At 42.8% G+C, this 17,210-nt stretch overlaps 1 protein-coding gene and 1 pseudogene across 1 annotated transcript; both read right to left on the bottom strand.

Annotated features, from left to right (window-relative positions):
* Window positions 1-10,697: 10,697 nt before the first annotated feature.
* Window positions 10,698-13,805, bottom strand: LOC141829352 (formin-like protein 4). The gene is given in 6 exon segments (XM_074716806.1): window positions 10,698-12,045; window positions 12,478-12,910; window positions 12,979-13,169; window positions 13,171-13,630; window positions 13,633-13,744; window positions 13,746-13,805. Coding segments are annotated over 6 exon segments (2,604 nt in total).
* Window positions 13,806-15,511: 1,706 nt separating this feature from the next.
* Window positions 15,512-16,112, bottom strand: LOC141845526 (ethylene-responsive transcription factor 2-like; annotated as a pseudogene).
* Window positions 16,113-17,210: the final 1,098 nt, after the last annotated feature.

Below are 17,210 nucleotides of genomic sequence, written 5' to 3'. Positions count from 1 at the left end.
TTCGTCACAATTCTATAGTAAGTTACTATTTATCAAAATTTTACAACAAACAAATGAATTCGTCGTAAAATTCGTCTCCAATTGGCGACGAATTTGAAGATGAATTTGCGTTTTCGTTGTAAAATTTTACGACGAAAATATAATTTTCGTTGCTAATAGTTGCGACGACTATTTGACAACGAATTTTGACTTGTCGCAAAATTCGTTGCAATAAATTTTGCAACAATTTTTTTGACTTGTGCAGCGGCAGCCGAACCGTGGGCCCATGTAAGGGACTCACCCCCTTTGCCACGTACCTCGCGCTCAAGTATGCACTCCGCATGGATTCCAGCACCCTCCTCCATTCAGCCTTCAAGGACGCCGCCACCAACGACCTCTCCAACCGCGGAAGGATCGCCGCTGGATTCAGAGTCGGCGTCATCGAAGCCCTCCTCATAGTTATCCCTTTCGAGGTGAGTCGCCTGCTGCTAATTACATCACCTAGATCCCAATCTTTGCACAGTTGCACTGTCAGCGATTGCTTCAGCTGTTATTTGATCGATACCTTACAATTGTGATGCCCTAGCGAGAGAAGATTATTTATGGATACATACACAATCCTTCATTTTTTTTACCATTCTACAAAGATAATGAATTATAACCAGAGCTGAATTGTTCCAACATCACCTGACTTTGTTATTTAAAGGATGTAATAGGGACTGGAGTTTCCAAATAATAACTCACTACGCGAATAGATGCAAGCAAATTGCTCGAAATGATCAGTCGGAGTTACCGAAGTGTTTTTGTCAGATGACTGTGCCAGTCAAATCTCAGTTATTTTCTTGTGAGAATTGATATTTAATTAGTTGCAGTTGCTGGATTGAGGAAAGGCAATTCAATCTATAGGAACTCATTGATTCCGATTGATTTGAGTTTCTAATCTCCCGTCTGACCATCATTCTTCGTTCTGTTGTTTTGGACTTGGATTTTGATTCTTATTCCTATTATCATTCTTTATTCAACAAGGACTCTCTGTATGGAATTTTTACCTTGTTCTGACCTAAAGTTTGGAAATCTAACTTTTTGTCGACAACAGTATTCTGCAACTTATGGTTACCGACCTGTGATTTGATAACTTTATCTCACATTAAGAATAGAGATTTCCTTCAGCATTTTCACCTCCCATGGTTTTAGGGTTCTTACAAATTCCTTCTTCTTATATCCAATTCTATACAGCAATTGACAATTTTATCAGTATAATCAAAAATGCTATTTGGATTTTAATAGTGTATTTTACGAGTTCAAATGATAGTCTTTAAATTTTGATATGAATTTACTATTGCATGATGCACATTTGTTATCTATAGCATTCAAGTCACTGCCACCTTTCTCAAAAATCACTATTGTCTATTATATGATTCACATTTACTACTACTATATGATTCACGAGTTAAGTGGTAAGCACCAGGCAATACCCTCATGCGTCGTGACCAACTGCAGTTTCTCGATTTACCTCCTCACAAATGGTCGTAGGGCCGATCGTGTGGGGCCGCTAAGGTGGCAGATTCCACCTTTTGCAGAAGACGAGTTAAGTGGTAAGCATGGAGACATGTGTTGCTTAGGTTTCGGGTTCGAATCCTCTTAGCAACATGTATTTGTTGTCTGAGGTGCTGTGCAATTCAAGTCTTAGCAACATGTATTTGTTGGCTGAGTTGATGTTGAGCAGTATGCTCTTATCAACCTAGTGGTACCGTGCCTCCAAAAAATTCCTTAGGGGATTTTCTGATATGGGGCTGTTTCAGCGGTGGGGCCGATCACTATAAAACCCTACTGGGGCCATGACTATCACAATTATCCCCTTTAACTCTGCTACCTAAAAAATCAATTGCCCCCGGGGCATAGCTAAGTTGGTTACGACGTAGCAGAGTTGCAGAAGAGGGCAAGGGTTCGAATCTTGGCGAAGCTAGGCAATACCCTCCTACGTCGTGACCAACTGCAGTTTCTTGATTTACCTCCTCACAAATGGTTGTGGGGCCGATCGTGTGGCCGCTAAGGTGGCGGATTCCACCTTTTTTGCAGAAGATGAGTTAGTTGTCTTGGCCCACGAGGCATGATTAAATTGATTACTACGAAGTAGACTTGTTGATGTAATATCCTAGAAATTGTAGGGTTTGAACTAACCAATTAAAGACCAAGTCCTAATTAGTTCGAATTAAGTGGGTTGAAACCCAAATTAGCCAAGTCCATTTAGGTTAAATAAGTCGGATCTAGAATTAGGTTAAGATTATGATAAAATAAAGGGGATGAGAAGATTCGTCTCGCAAAGACGAATCAAACAAAACTGGTATAGGTCAAATCGGAGATCGTTTGGTTAGTGAATCAAATGAACCAAGATTGAACCAACTTGATTTGGTTCGTGCTGGAAGAAGTTTTGATAGAATAAAATGGACGAAAAGATTCGTCTTGGGAAGACGAATCCAATAAAACTGGTTTAAGTCAAATCGAAAGTCGTTTGGTTAATGAATCAAACGAATCAAAGTCGATTCAATCGTCTTAATAAATCCTAGGTTTTTAATAGGGTTTAGCCCAGTAAACGTGGTTTAAAGGCGCCGATTTGGGTTTAACCGGTTCAGGATATTGCGCAAACCGCCGTGCCTCTCTCTTTTCCTTCGTCCCCGAGATTCTGCCCCTCTCCCTTCTTCCGCCGCCGTCCCCTTTCTCCTCTTCTTCCCTTCTTCGCCTGCTGCCCTACCGCCTCCCGACGTTGCCACGCCCATCGTCGCCAGACGCCGCCGTGCCCTTCACCGCCGCCTCCTCTCCCTCGCGCCCCTTCTGCTAGATCTGCCGACGAAGCCGCACGCCGCCGCCCGACTCCTACCGCCCTGTCGCCGCATCCAGCACTGTTTTCGCGCCTGCCCAGCAGCCTCTCTGGACCGACGTCGCCCAAATCAACGCCCTCCACCGCCGCGACCTTCGCCACTGCCTTCAACTCCTACTGCATTGCCGGCCAGATCAAAGAGGTGAATCTAGGGCACAAACCAGAGGTAAGTCTTTGTTTGAGTCGAATTTTCTAGGTTGATCTAGGGAATCTCTGAATTTTGGGGTGTTGCACTGACCTGTTATTAACTTCGATTAGGTTGTGTTTTTGGTTCTAACGGGTTTTGGATGATGCAATTATTGAAGGCTTCACCCCAATTCCAGTGAGATTATGAGTTGCTATTAGGGTTAGATTGGGCAGGGTGATGATTGATTAGTGCCAATCTATCTGCGTTAGAGAACCGGGAGAATGGTAGAGTTAAAGGGTTTAATTAGGTTTTGTTGAAATATGTTAATTTGGTTAGGTTAAATATAATTTAAGCCGAGTATGAATTCAACTATAAATTGATGAGTTTAATTGGTTGGATTAGTCTGGATTCGGTTCTAGCTTAATACTGGTGAATAGTGGTTGTTGTTTATGGGATAACTTAAATTCGGTTTAAGTTGTAAACGAGGTTGAATTGGATTGGTTGGATTAACCCAAATGTTGGGTTAGAGTGTATTTTATTTTAATTTAATACGATAGTATATTTAGTGTGTTATGTTGTAAATTGTAGGACTTTGACTGGTTCCTACTTATAAGGAGTTTTGTAATTGATGGTTCTTTTATCGACGTCCGTTTAATTCAGATGGGTACCTTGTATCTGGTCAATACAGGTCATCTTTCTAGTGCATGTTTATTACTATTTGTCTATCCTGTTGCAATTTCTTCTATTTGAGATAGTTATTTAGTTGATACCATTGATATCCATGCTTGAAACTTGCTGTTTGACCTTATGATGATCTACTATTGCTATACCAATATTTCTCTTATCTGTATCATTCGTTAGGCTGATACTTGTAGGATTCGTTGACTTATACATGCCGTATGACTCTAATCGACCTATCTACCGTAGGAAAATCTTAGTTGTTGACCATGTTGATACTTCTTGATACCTGTTGAACATACATTAATCGTAGTTATTACATGTTGGAATAATTATCATACATTCATACTTAATTGTAGATGTTGTGGACAACATTGTTGGCTATTCTTGTTGGCTCTCGTCCGACACCGTATTGTGGTGAGATTCAGTGGCGAGAGCATATGTGCACTATTGTTGGGTGCCACCACGACTGGCTATATAGCTCTCCTGTTACACTGCCACTCCCCACTAGATTAGTGGTGGTTTGTTGTTGAAATCTGTGCAGTATGTCTTGTCTGGCTCCTCAGTTCACTGTGCTCTGGGAGGGTGACTGGGGAAAGCAGAGTGCGGACAGAGACTTGCATTTGTTTGCGATGGTTGCCATATGTTTTTACATGCATTCGTTGGTAGGATTATTATGTAGTTTAATTTACTCATATATTTGCGATTGATGCACTTGTTTGCTATGTTTGTTGCATTTGTTTGACATTACATACATGATCATATGTACCTGTTACATATACCCGTTGCACAGTATTTCTTCTTCTTTATTGTTTAGTTGATATACTATGTTCGATTACCATGATTTTCGCTATCTGTTGACACCTATTAATTGTTGTCTAGTACTTATTTCTTCTATACATACTTACTTGGCCATGATCTCTGTTATTCCTGTTGATACCTTTACATGCACTTCGATTTCTCTGTATCCACTGAGCATCTAATGCTCACTACCCAGACCCTGGAGTTGTTATGTTTTCTCCCCAGGTAGCAGATAGGTGGATTGTACTTGGAGCTTGGAGATCTGGCCGGCTGTATCCATCTCACATCGGAGGGTATTTGTAGGTGTTGGTTTGTTCGGGTTTTCGTTGAATTCGATATGGTTGGTTGTATTTGTGGATTATAGTGGTGTTGCTGGACTTGTCCTTGTGATTGTCTATCTTGTTCAGGTTTTCGATGTTCCGCTACGCATATGTTTTTATATGTTGCAGATTTATTATGTTATGCATCAGTTTAGTAATTTGTGGTCGTGTAGGCCTTATTATTTGTCTAATTATACTTGTCATGCATGGTTATGGACATGTTGTCCTTATTCCAGCCGCCTGTGGTTGAGTATCTATGTATGTATTTAGGGGAATTGTCATAGTTACAGAGGAGATGTTGTCGAAATTTTTCGGATAGCCTTCTCGGGGCGTGACAATTTGGTGGTATCAGAGCGTAGTTTTACGGTTCATGTAGAGTTGTCGGATTATTATTGCATTATAGCCTATCTGATACCAATTTAGTGGTATTAAAGCGTAGGTTTACAGTTCATGGTAGTTTTTCAGAGTCGTCGTTGCATTTTTAAACTTGCCTGATACCAATTTAGTGGTATCAGAGCAGGTTAGATTTCTGTTGGATTTGTTGTTGCATTTTGAGTCTATCTGATACTAATTTGGTGGTATCAGAGCGTAGTTTTACGGTCCATGTAGAGTTGTCAGATTATCGTTGCATTATAGCCTATCTGATACCAATTTAGTGGTATCAGAGTGGCGCAGCGGAAGCGTGGTGGACCCATAACCCACGAGTCCGAGCCTAGGTTCATTTTTTTTGGCTTTTCGTTGCATTCGTGACTTTAAGTTGGATTTGTTATCCGATTTGTCGTTGTTTCTTAGGAATTAGTAATCGTACTTGGTTATCGGATTTCGTGTTATTCGATCTAGGTTGTGAGATGGGACAGACAGCGGCATGATCTCTCCAAGTATTGTAAGTAAAAACTAACTAGTACATCTTACTGGTTCTTAGAAGTTTATAGTAGTACTGTTAGCATAGGATATTTGATTGTAATATGATCCCAGTACATCAGCCGGTTCATCTGCCGTCGGTAGTGCTTCGGAGTCAACTTCAACTAGAGTGGACACAGACTGTATTCCTTCAGATAACCAGCCGATCAGTGCAGAGGTTGGACACGGGAAGATACGACCAGAGCTGGGACACAACAGAAAGAGAGATCGATCGTTGGAAGCATAGTATTTTGGCACTGTAGTAGATAGATAGGAAATTTGGGGATCAAATTTTTATTAGTGGGAGAGAATGTAATATCCTAGAAATTGTAGGGTTTAAACTAACCAATTAAAGACCAAGTCCTAATTAGTTCGAATTAAGTGGATTGAAATCCAAATTAGCCAAGTCCATTTAGGTTAAATAGGTCGGATCTAGAATTCGGTTAAGATTATGATAAAATAAAGGGGATGAGAAGATTCGTCTCGCAAAGACGAATCAAACAAAACTAGTATAGGTCAAATCGGAGATCGTTTGGTTAGTGAATCAAATAAACCAAGATTGAACCAATTTGATTTGGTTCGTGCTGGAAGAAGTTTTGATAGAATAAAATGGACGAAAAGATTCGTCTTGGGAAGACGAATCCAATAAAACTGGTTTGAGTCAAATCGAAGGTCGTTTAGTTAGTGAACCAAGCGAACCAAAGTTGAACCTGATTCGCTACCGAACCGGTTCAATCGTCTTAATAAATCCTAGGTTTTTAATAGGGTTTAGCCCAGTAAACTTGGTTTAATGGCGCCGATTTGACGCCGCTGTGCCCTTCACCGCCGCCTCCTCTCCCTCGCGCCCCTTCTGCTAGATCTGCCGACGAAGCCGCACGCCGCCGCCCGACTCCTACCGCCTTGCCGCCGCGTCTAGCACCGTTTTCGTGCCTGTCCAGCAGCCTCTCTGGACCGACGTCGCCCAAATCAGCGCCCTCCACCGCCGTGACCTTCGCCTCTGTCGTCGGCTCCTATTGCATGGCCGGTCGGATCAAAGAGGTGAATCTAGGGCACAAACCAGAGGTAAGTCTTTGTTTGAGTCGAATTTTCTAGGTTGATCTAGGCAATCTTTGAATTTTGGGGTGTTGCACTGACTTGTTATTAACTTCGATTAGGTTGTGTTTTGGTTCTAACGGGTTTTGGATGATGCAATTATTGAAGGCTTCACCCCAATTCCAGTGAGATTATGAGTTGCTATTAGGGTTAGATTGGGTAGGGTGATGATTGATTAGTGCCAATCTATTTGCGTTAGAGAACCGGGAGAATGGTAGAGTTAAAGGGGTTTAATTAGGTTTTGTTGAAATATGTTAATTTGGTTAGGTTAAATATAATTTAAGCCGAGTATGAATTCAAGTATAAATTGATGAGTTTAATTGGTTGGATTAGTCTGGATTCGGTTCTGGCTTGATACTGGTGAATAGTGGTTGTTGTTTATGGGATAACAACTTAAATTCGGTTGAAGTTGTAAACGAGGTTGAATTGAATAGGTTGGATTAACCCAAATGTTGGGTTAGAGTGTATTTTATTTTAATTTAATACGATAGTATATTTAATGTGTTATGTTGTAAATTGCAGGACTTTGATTGGTTCCTACTTATAAGGAGTTTTGTAATTGAGGGTTCTTTTATCGATGTTCGTTTAATTCAGGTGGGTACCCTGTATCTGGTTAATATAGGTCATCTTTCTAGTGCATGTTTATTACTATTTGTCTATCCTGTTGCAATTTCTTCTATTGAGATAGTTATTTAGTTGATACCATTGATATCCATGCTTGAAACTTGCTGTTTGACCTTATGATGATCTACTATTGCTATACCAATATTTCTGTTATCTGTATCATTCGTTAGGCTGATACTTGTAGGATTCGTTGACTTATACATGTCGTATGACTCTAATCGACCTATCTACCGTAGAAAAATCTTAGTTATTGACCATGTTGATACTTCTTGATACCTGTTGAACATACTGATTAACCGTAGTTATTACATGTTGGAATGATCATCATACATTCATACTTAGTTATAGATGTTGTGGACAACATTGTTGGCTGTTCTTGTTGGCTCTCGTCCGGCACCATGTTGTGGTGAGATTCAGTGGCGAGAGCATATGTGCACTATTGTTGGGTGCCACCAGGACTGGCTATATAGCCCTCCTGTTACACTGCCGCTCCCCACTAGATTAGTGGTGGTTTGTTGTTGGAGTCTGTGCAGTATGTCTTGTCTGGCTCCTCAGTTCACTGTGCTCTAGGAGGGTGACTGGGGAAAGCAGAGTGTGGACAGAGACTTGCATTTGTTTGCGATGGTTGCCGTATGTTTTTACATGCATTCGTTGGTAGGATTATTATGTAGTTTAATTTACTCATATGTTTGCGATTGATGCACTTGTTTGCTATGTTTGTTGCATTTGTATGACATTACATACATGATCATATGTACCTGTTACCTATACCCGTTGCACAGTATTTCTTCTTCTTTATTGTTCAGTTGATATACCATGTTCGATTACCATGATTTTCACTATCTGTTGACACCTATTAATTGTTGTCTAGTACTTATTTCTTCTATATATACTTACTTGGCCATGATCTCTGTTATTCCTGTTGATACCTTTACATGCACTTCGATTTCTCTGTATCCACTGAGTATCTAATGCTCACTACCCAGACCCTGGGGTTGCTATGTTTTCTCCTCAGGTAGCAGATAGGTGGATTGTACTTGGAGCTTGGAGATCTGGCCGGCTGTATCCATCTCACATCGGAGGGTATTTGTAGGTGTTGGTTTGTTTGGGTTTTCGTTGAATTCGATATGGTTGGTTGTATTTGTGGATTATAGTGGTGTTACTGGACTTGTCCTTGTGATTGTCTATCTTGTTCGGGTTTTCGATGTTCCTCTACGCATATGTTTTTATATGTTGCAGATTTATTATGTTATGCATCAGTTTAGTAATTTGTGGTCATGTAGGCCTTATTATTTGTCTAATTATACTTGTCATGCATGGTTATGGACGTGTTGTCCTTATTCCAGCCGCCTGTGGCTGAGTATCTATGTATGTATTTAGGGGAATTGTCATAGTTACTGGGGAGATGTTGCCGAAATTTTTCGGATAGCCTTCTCGGGGCGTGACAGTTGAAGTGGGCAAAGATTGAATCTCAGTGAAGCTGAGGTAATACCTTCCTCTGTAGTGATCAACTGCAGCTTCTCGATTTCCTTCCTCACATATGGGCATGGGGTTGACCGCGTGAGACCGCTGAGGTGGCGGATTCCACCCTTATGCTGAAATGAGTTAATTTTTCTTGGCCTACGAGGTAGAGTTGAGTTGGCTACTATAGAGAAAATATTGCTACAATGGGTAAGTGTCGAATATCGACGAAGTCGAGAAAAATATCCTCTCCCACAGTAGTCAACTACAGTTTCTCGATTTACCTCCTCAAAGATGATCATTGGGTTAATTGTATGGGGTCGTAAGGGTAACAGATTTCACCTTTTTGCTACAACAAGTTAATTTATCTTGGCCCCAGGGGCAGTATTGAGTTGGTTGCTACGGGGTTGATATTGCTACAATGAGCAAGGGTCGAATCTCGACTTCACCCGCTCCCACAATGGTCAACTACAACTTCTCAATTTACTTTCTCACAGATAGTCGTGGGGCCGACTGTGTGGGACCACTGGGGTGACAGATTCTACTTTTTGCTACAACGAGTTAAGTTATCTTGTAGGATATAGCCGGACTTAGTAGCCTCACTATTGTCAATAGGTATCGTATTTGATAATTCTGAAGTAGGTGATAGAATTCTCTTATTCATCGACTTGGTTTCTATAAAAACCTGCTTCACAACCAAATTAACATGTTAGTCACTAGAATTAGATTTCTGTTCTTTGCTTTTTACAATTTTGTTGTGACTGGAGCGGGAATTTGCACTGTCCTTAATCCTTGGTAGTTTACCATCAGCGTTAAGTGGAACAAGAAAGTTCGAAGAAAACAACAATTATAATTAAAAAGTACATGTTGTTGTTGTTGAAATTGTATAATATGATAGTTGTAAATTGATGCTCTTTTGTATTATAGATCTCAGCCTCGGCAACTTACCTCGACATCTATTGACCTCGGTCTCAACGGCAAACCTCGTCTGTTGCCTAGGTCTCAACGACCGACCTCATCTGTTGACCTTGGCCTCGGCGCTCGACCTCACCTCCTCTCAATCTCGGCTGTCGACCTCCATCTTTTCTTCCGCCCCTTGCCTGGGCCCACTTGACGAGTTTGTCCACAAAGATTAGTTCTCCTGGAAAGAGTTATTCATGTGTCCGTTCCCTAGAACGTGTGCCTTCCTTTAAGGCAAGTTTCAAAATACATGTGATCGTATATGGTTTGTTCTAGAGCTGTCAATTTGGATTTAGTCTGTCGGGTTGGCCCGCTGGCCAAAAATTTAAGCAGGTTGGGTTGAAATTTTATCAATCTATTTTAAGATGAGTTTCAGTGGGCCAATCGTCTAGACCCACAACCCGCATGGATTAGCCCTTGACAGCTTGGGTTGACTTGCGGGTTGAATTTTTGTTTTTAAAATTTAAAATTAAAATAAAAAATTTAATAAACTACTGGGATTGACCCATCTAAATCGCAATCCAAATTTAAAAATTTTAATTTGTTCCGTTTAAACTGTAATCCCGTTGGGGCTGAGATCGGCAGTTGAAATAGAGCTGAGATCGGCAGCCAAGACCGAGCTGAGCTCAGTAGCCGAGGCTGAGAAGAGACCGACAATCAATTTTCAGCATTTTTGCATGATTTTCGACAATCAAGCTGAGATCGACAAAGACCTATCACTCTTTTAGCATTTTTGCACGATTTTCCTCTTGATTTAACCCTTCACAGGATTGGACTGAGAGGTGATCGACAGCCAACCGCCGTCATCTAAAAGAAGAATAAAAGGTCGAAAGCGTGTTAGGTTTTTGTGAAGGGTTAAATCAAGAGAAAAATCGTGTCAATCTTCCTCGTCGCTGCTCGAATCCGACTTCGAATTGCTCTTCAGGAAATGCGGGGGCAAGTTCGGGAACCTGGCCACTGGCCTCCGCCTGCTCTCCACCCCTTCCTCCGCCGCCGTCGGCTCCGACCCCGACCTTGCCACCGCCGCTGCCGCCTGCTTCTTCTTCTGCAGATTCCTCGTGATGTCCACGCACGCCTTGTCCACCATGTCCAAGAAGTCCTTCACCACCACGAAAAGATGCAGCGGCTGCCCGTCCCTCTCCTTGGCCGCCCCCGGGTGGTAGTACTCGTTCGTCTTTTTCACCACCTCCATCACCCTCCCCTGCTCCACCGCCGTCGCTTTCAGATCTCCCTTCGCTGCCTCCACGAACGCCCTCATCTCCTTAACGAACCCCCCGCTGCCCTCGCCCCCGGCGCTTAGACTCTCCACCAACCTCTTGATGTCTTCCACCCGCGCTTGCAACGTCGGGCAAGCGGTCTTGAGCGCGTCGCAATCGAACCCAGCCGCCTTCTTCAGGTTGGCGAACTCGTCGCTGAGCCCGCCGACGAGCGGCAGCCCCAGCATGGTGTACTCCTTCTCCCTCTCCTCCCGCGCCGCCGCCGAAGAGGACCGGCTCGGCACCCGCTCCAATGCCCCGCTGTGGTGGCCCCGATTGTTGATCACCAATCGCTTGCCCTCCGACCGCACCACCTCCTCCACCACGAAGTGCAGCAGCGTCGTGCTGCCGTCGGTGCTCTTGACGTCGGCGAGCTTGCGAAGCGCCGTGAGGTTGAAGGCCTGCGCGTTTCCGCGCGCCGTGCCGGCGTTCATGCGATTGCCGGCCTTGAGCACTGTCTCGAGCAGCTTGAGGAAGAGGCCACGCGTGGGCGTACGCAGCTCCCCGCACGCCGCCTCCAGTGTCCTCAGGGTCTGCTTCAGGTGTCGCAACTCGGGCTCGTAGTTGGCTCGGAAGAGCATGGCGTCGAGGCGGGCGAAGGGCGCGGCGGGGACGGCCCGGATGATGTGAAAGAGGAAGTTCTCAGCGTCGGCAAGCATGCCGGGGTCGCCGGAGTACGCGCGGACGACGTCCTCCTCCTCCTTCGTCGGTGCGATCGTGATGAGCCGCTCGAGGACGTCAGTGTTGAGGCCGCGCCCGTCGATCGCGCCTTCGATTACAGCTTGGCGGCTGACAGTGGTGGACCGGAGGACGATGGCGATGTTCTGCGATTTACGCGGGTCTAGCAAGGTGATTGGGGTGAACCCGGCGACAGCGGCTGCCTTTGACTCAGAATCGCCGGAGTTGTTGGTTGCCTTTCTGTTGGTGACCACCGTGCCAAAAAGCGCTTCCATGATGTCTTCATCCACCCTGTTTCAATATCGGACAGTCCCAAAAACAACTCAGCAAAATTAAAGGAGAAAATTGTCATTTTCAAAAGTAACATTACAACTGCTGTGCCGGTGGCCGGTCAATTTGTTTTTAAAAAGAAAAAAATTAATGATATAATTCAATAAAAGTCAACGTTGAATTGTTAGTTGGATTCATTCAAGGAGAAGCGTAGTGGTTAGAATACTCTGCTGCGACTGGTAAACAGGTTATCAAATTCTAGGAAAAGTCTTTTATGACGCAAAAATAGCAGATATGCCAAATTTTTAGCTGCCACCGAGAATCTGGATTTTAGATCTTTCAGAATTTCAAGTGAATATGGTTGATCTTAACAATTTTCTGAGGAGATGAAAGATTGTGGATGAAGAAATGAGATAAAGCTTTAGCAAAGGTGTGATAATGGAGTTCACGTACTTGAAGGAACCGTTGTGGAGCTTGTCCCAGACCATTGAATGCTCGACGTTAATGGCGTTCATCTTGTCCCAGTGCAGTGGCTTCAACTTCTTGGCCCCATCTTGTCCCTGAACCGCCGATGTTGGTCCCGGCGCCGGAGGCGGCCTAGAAGACCCTCCGCCGGGTCTGCCACCCGGTGGCGGGGGCGGTGGAGCTGGACCTGGAGTCTTGCCGGTTGGAGGTCGGAGCGGAGGCGGCGGCGGCGGCGGCGCTTTCGCACTTGCTTTTGATGTGGGCCGTGGCGGTTCATGCGCCGGATCGCTTGTCTTCGCCGGAGGAAGAGGAGGTGGAGGAGGGGCGGCGTTTGGCTTGGGCTCTGGTGCTGAAGGAGAAGCTGGCGCCTGCGGCGTTGGCGTACTTGTGTAGCTAACCTCCGATGTCACGGTTGCTGGAGCGACGGCGAGGATATGACTAGACTCGGCGACGACCTTGCGTTACCAACCTCCGATGGCGCGGTCGCTGGGTGCGGGGCCGAGAACATGAATCGACTCGGCGAGGGCGGCCGTGGTGGCTTTGTATTCCTGACCTCCGAAGCAGTTGCTAGCCTCGGCGCCGACGATAGGTCCCTATTAGGCGACAGCGGTGACGGCATCCGCGGCGGCTTTGTGTTTCCAATTCCTGCTGACAGCCGCAGCTGCGGAGGCCTTAGTTCCTAGAGCTTGTGGCCGCAGCGCCGAAGGCACGAATCTCCCCGGAGGCGGAGGCAATCTCCGATTAGGCGGCAATGGCAGATCAGACGAGCTCCGGTCGTCAAAAACCGGCGATGACGAGCCGATGGAGCCGGCCGGAAGCAGACGCTCTTCTTGAATTCTCCAATCCTTTTTCTTCGCCTCGTCTGTGTAGCCTAGGCCCACACTTTCCTCCTCGTCGTCCTCGCGCCGGCTAGACCGTGACTCATCTACGTCGCTGTGAACAGCGCCGACCTTCCCCTTGAACTCGCGCCAGTAGACGGCATCCAAGCCGTCCTCGTCCACGAAGACGCTCTTCCTCTTGCTCGCCCTCGATCGGAGCCGCTCCGGGAAGGAGATCTTCTCGGGTCGCGACTTCTCCCCCTCCTCCTCTGCTTGCCTCCGCCTCCGCCATTGCCTCCTGGTGACAAAAAAATGGAGGAGGAGAAGAGGAGGCCCCAGAAGGCGAAGGTGCTGGCTGCGGTGGCGATGACGGCCTTCGCCAGCCTACCATCGTCGGTGGTGGACCCCGACGTGGAGGGTGGCAGTGGCGGGGGACGATGCGTCCTCCACCGCCGGAGAAGGCAGGGAAGGGAAGAAGGTCTCTATGTTTCTTTGCATGGTTGGTTTGCATCAAAAAGAAAAGAAGAGATTAATGGATGAAGAGATGGGATTTCAATTGGGGACATCAGAAATGGCTTCAACTTCAATTCTGCTGTTTCATTTTGAAGAGATTGGGAATTTGACCTCTCCGTGTGTTGGATTTCGTTGACTGCCTCTCATCTACCCTTTCAGATTTTTCGTTGCCGTGAACGCTTGACGCTTTATATTAATTGACTATTTCCTAAATTTGTTTTCTAAAACTTAATCTTGCAAAGTTATTCTTTGTGTGAGCTTGATAATAATAAATAAACAAAATCATAGTAAGAAAATTATAAATATGTTATATATTTATAATATTAATATTAAATAAAGATTCTAAATAAATGAAAAATATAATATAATATAATTATAGTTATAAAAGGCTGGACAAAAAATAAAAAGAACGCCCTGTGTTATTGAAATCGTAAATGGGCATTTCTTTTTCATTTATTATTAAAATAATATTTTATCTTATTTTAATATATTTTATTTTCTAAAAGTATTTTTATTGGAGAGATCATTTCAATTCTAATCAACACATTAATAATATTATTATAGTAATTATATTTATTTTTAATCAATATTAATTAATATTATATAATAATAATTATAAAATTATAATTATTATAACTATATAAAAATTATAATATCATAATTATTATTTAATTATAAATATATAACAGTTGAAAAATCATAATTATTATAATATTATCAAAATTAAATAAAAATATCTTGAAGCGAAATGAAGTATTATTTTGATAATGAATAAAAAATCATTTTAAAAAGTAATTCATTAGGAGCGTGTGGGATAAGCTTTTACTGAAATGTCTATCATTATTATATTTTATATATATATATATATATATATATATAATCTCCTGAAATTATACTGGTTAAACTTTATTAATGTTGTAGGTTTTCAATTTTATCACCGATTTTTTCCGGTTTTTACTGGTTCCAATAAAATAAGGACTGGTTTGAGAATAAAATAGATTTTATTACCGACTTCCGATTGAACGGGTCGTATTGACAATGACCGGTGTGATCCTATTTCCTAAACACTGAAAAGACGAGATACCGTCATGAAAGTAATTCATTGGTTTGGTTGGTGCGATTTCATAAACAGTGTTGGAATACAATCCAATTTTGAAGTATATAAAAAAACATCTTGAGATTAAAAGGTATAAAATTTTTAATTATGACCTTTTTGGATAATATCCAAAAATAAAATTATAAAAGCTGAGTCTAAAGTGGACAATATCGTATCATTATGAAGATACATATGGATTCCATAAAATGTAACAATAGTATCAGAGTGGGTCGGTGTGGTTAGAAACTTTTTGATCTAATATTCCAGGAAGAAACGTTAGGATCGTTAAAGGGGTAGATTCGTACCAATAAAGGGCCCGTTATATTTTTGTTGTATGACTTGAATATATTCAGAGCAAAAATATAAACTTTCTAAAACATTTTATTATAAATATCCTCTAATAATTATCAAATTTAATATATGTGTCTAAATGTTAATTTAATTTTAATTAAAAATTCTATATTAAATTTTGAATTTTACATACATAATAAAAATGATTTAATTGTGTATACTAATTAAAAGATATCCCTTTGGATGATTATAATTATACATGTAAAAAAGAACATTTATTAATAATGCCTTATTCTCTTTATAATTAAACAACATTTATGAAATTATTGTTTTGGAGTAGTCCTCCGTCATAATTAATCCCTTCCGGTTGCCGGCTAGTGGAAGGAACGGGAGTCTCCGCCGCCGGCACTCTCTTCCTCCTTTTAGTCGACTGACCAAGCGAAGCAGACGCCGGCGCCCTCTTTCTCGGCGAATGATCAGCGTCGTCGTCGACGGTTTCCTCGCCCTGCAAGTGAGCGCAGTCGATGAGGTGGGGGAAGTTGAGTAGGGCGCGGGAGCCGCGGATGCGGAAGGCGGCGAGGTCGTAGGCCCGTGCCGCCTCCTCGGCGGTGTTGTAGGTGCCCAGCCAGACGCGTGCGCCGGCGCGGGCGGGGTCTCTGATCTCCGCCGCGTACTTCCCCCACGGCCGCCGTCGAACCCCCCGGAAGTTCATCCCCCTCGGCCGCCGCACCTCCCGTTGCCGAGCTGGCAATGACGGTGCAACTGCTTGCTCGCTGGTGATTTGGTCGTCGTCGTCGAGGAGGTGGCTACGAATTGTGTCGAGGAAAGTGAGGTGGTGGTGGTGGTGGTGGTGGTGGTGGTGGTGGTGGTGGGTCGAATAGCATGTCGGTTTCCATCGATGGCATTGGCATGGATCTAGCTCAAGAGAAATTAGCGAATGTAGTACGTTGCATTGGTGGGGATGAGGACGCAGTCTAAAGTATATATAATAGATAAATTACCAGAACGTGCATGCATCTAATTAAAAAAATAATATCGAGTCGGCTACAGGTGCATCGAAACTTCCTGATGGATGCCGCTGATGCGTGATTGCCAAGCCGCCACGTAAATTTGCACGTGCGGATAATTTGCTTCAATATCTTATATATATTCTAAGCTATATCTTTATTTTTAATAACGTGATTCAGTAATAATTATAAGAAAAATTTATGATGTCTGGCATACATTTTAACAATACTATAGTATAACATAGTAATATTTAAAATACAATATAATAATATTTTAACAATACTATAGAAAAATTAACTTAGGATGGTATTCATAGTTCATGAAGGAGAGTAGGAGCCGCCATAAAACTAAGAATATATCATGACATTTAAGGTGCGTTTTTTTAAGAGAGCCAAAATATGCAACGGACAATGACACGCGACGAGATCTTAGACCGGTTCGGTTCATAGATCGATCGGAGAAGGTAGGAGAAAAGCGATAATCACCAATGTGGATGTGTTCGAGCTAGCCAGCGCGTCCCTCCATTAGTTGCAGCTAGCCTCAAGGTGAGTGGGACCCAGTTAAAGATTGATTGTCGGGGGCCAGTTGAACTCACGTGCTCCTAGAAAAGGACGCATCTACGAAGCTTCACTAGCCCACCTAGCTAGTCCATTCAAACAATCCAATCATTATATTCCAATTCCAAAGTCAAATTCAATTCATCAAAATTAGGCTGCACAATAACTAAAAATTCGGTTTATTCCTTTTTAACCGATTAGAAATTATTTCATTAATGCATCAATTCAAAAAAATATTAGTTTTTAATAATATTAATATGATAGTCTATGAAGAAAGATTCGCTAGCTAGCTCAAGAAATTTGATCTTCAAGAAAGGCGGCTCCAATTACGATATATAATAAAAAAACTATTTTTGTTTTTATTTAATTGATATTATTATCAAAACAAGCCACTGTTAATTTTGTTTCGAATACTGATTCTGAACTTTTCTAAAAGTA

Source organism: Curcuma longa, chromosome 1 (genome assembly GCF_044706935.1).
Source record: "Curcuma longa cultivar G26 ecotype Majalengka, Jawa Barat chromosome 1, ITB_CL_G26_1.1, whole genome shotgun sequence".
In the NCBI taxonomy this organism is placed as follows: Eukaryota; Viridiplantae; Streptophyta; class Magnoliopsida; order Zingiberales; family Zingiberaceae; genus Curcuma; species Curcuma longa.
The sequence above is the reverse complement of the archived record's forward strand: the minus strand, read 5'-3'. Positions and strand labels throughout refer to the sequence as shown.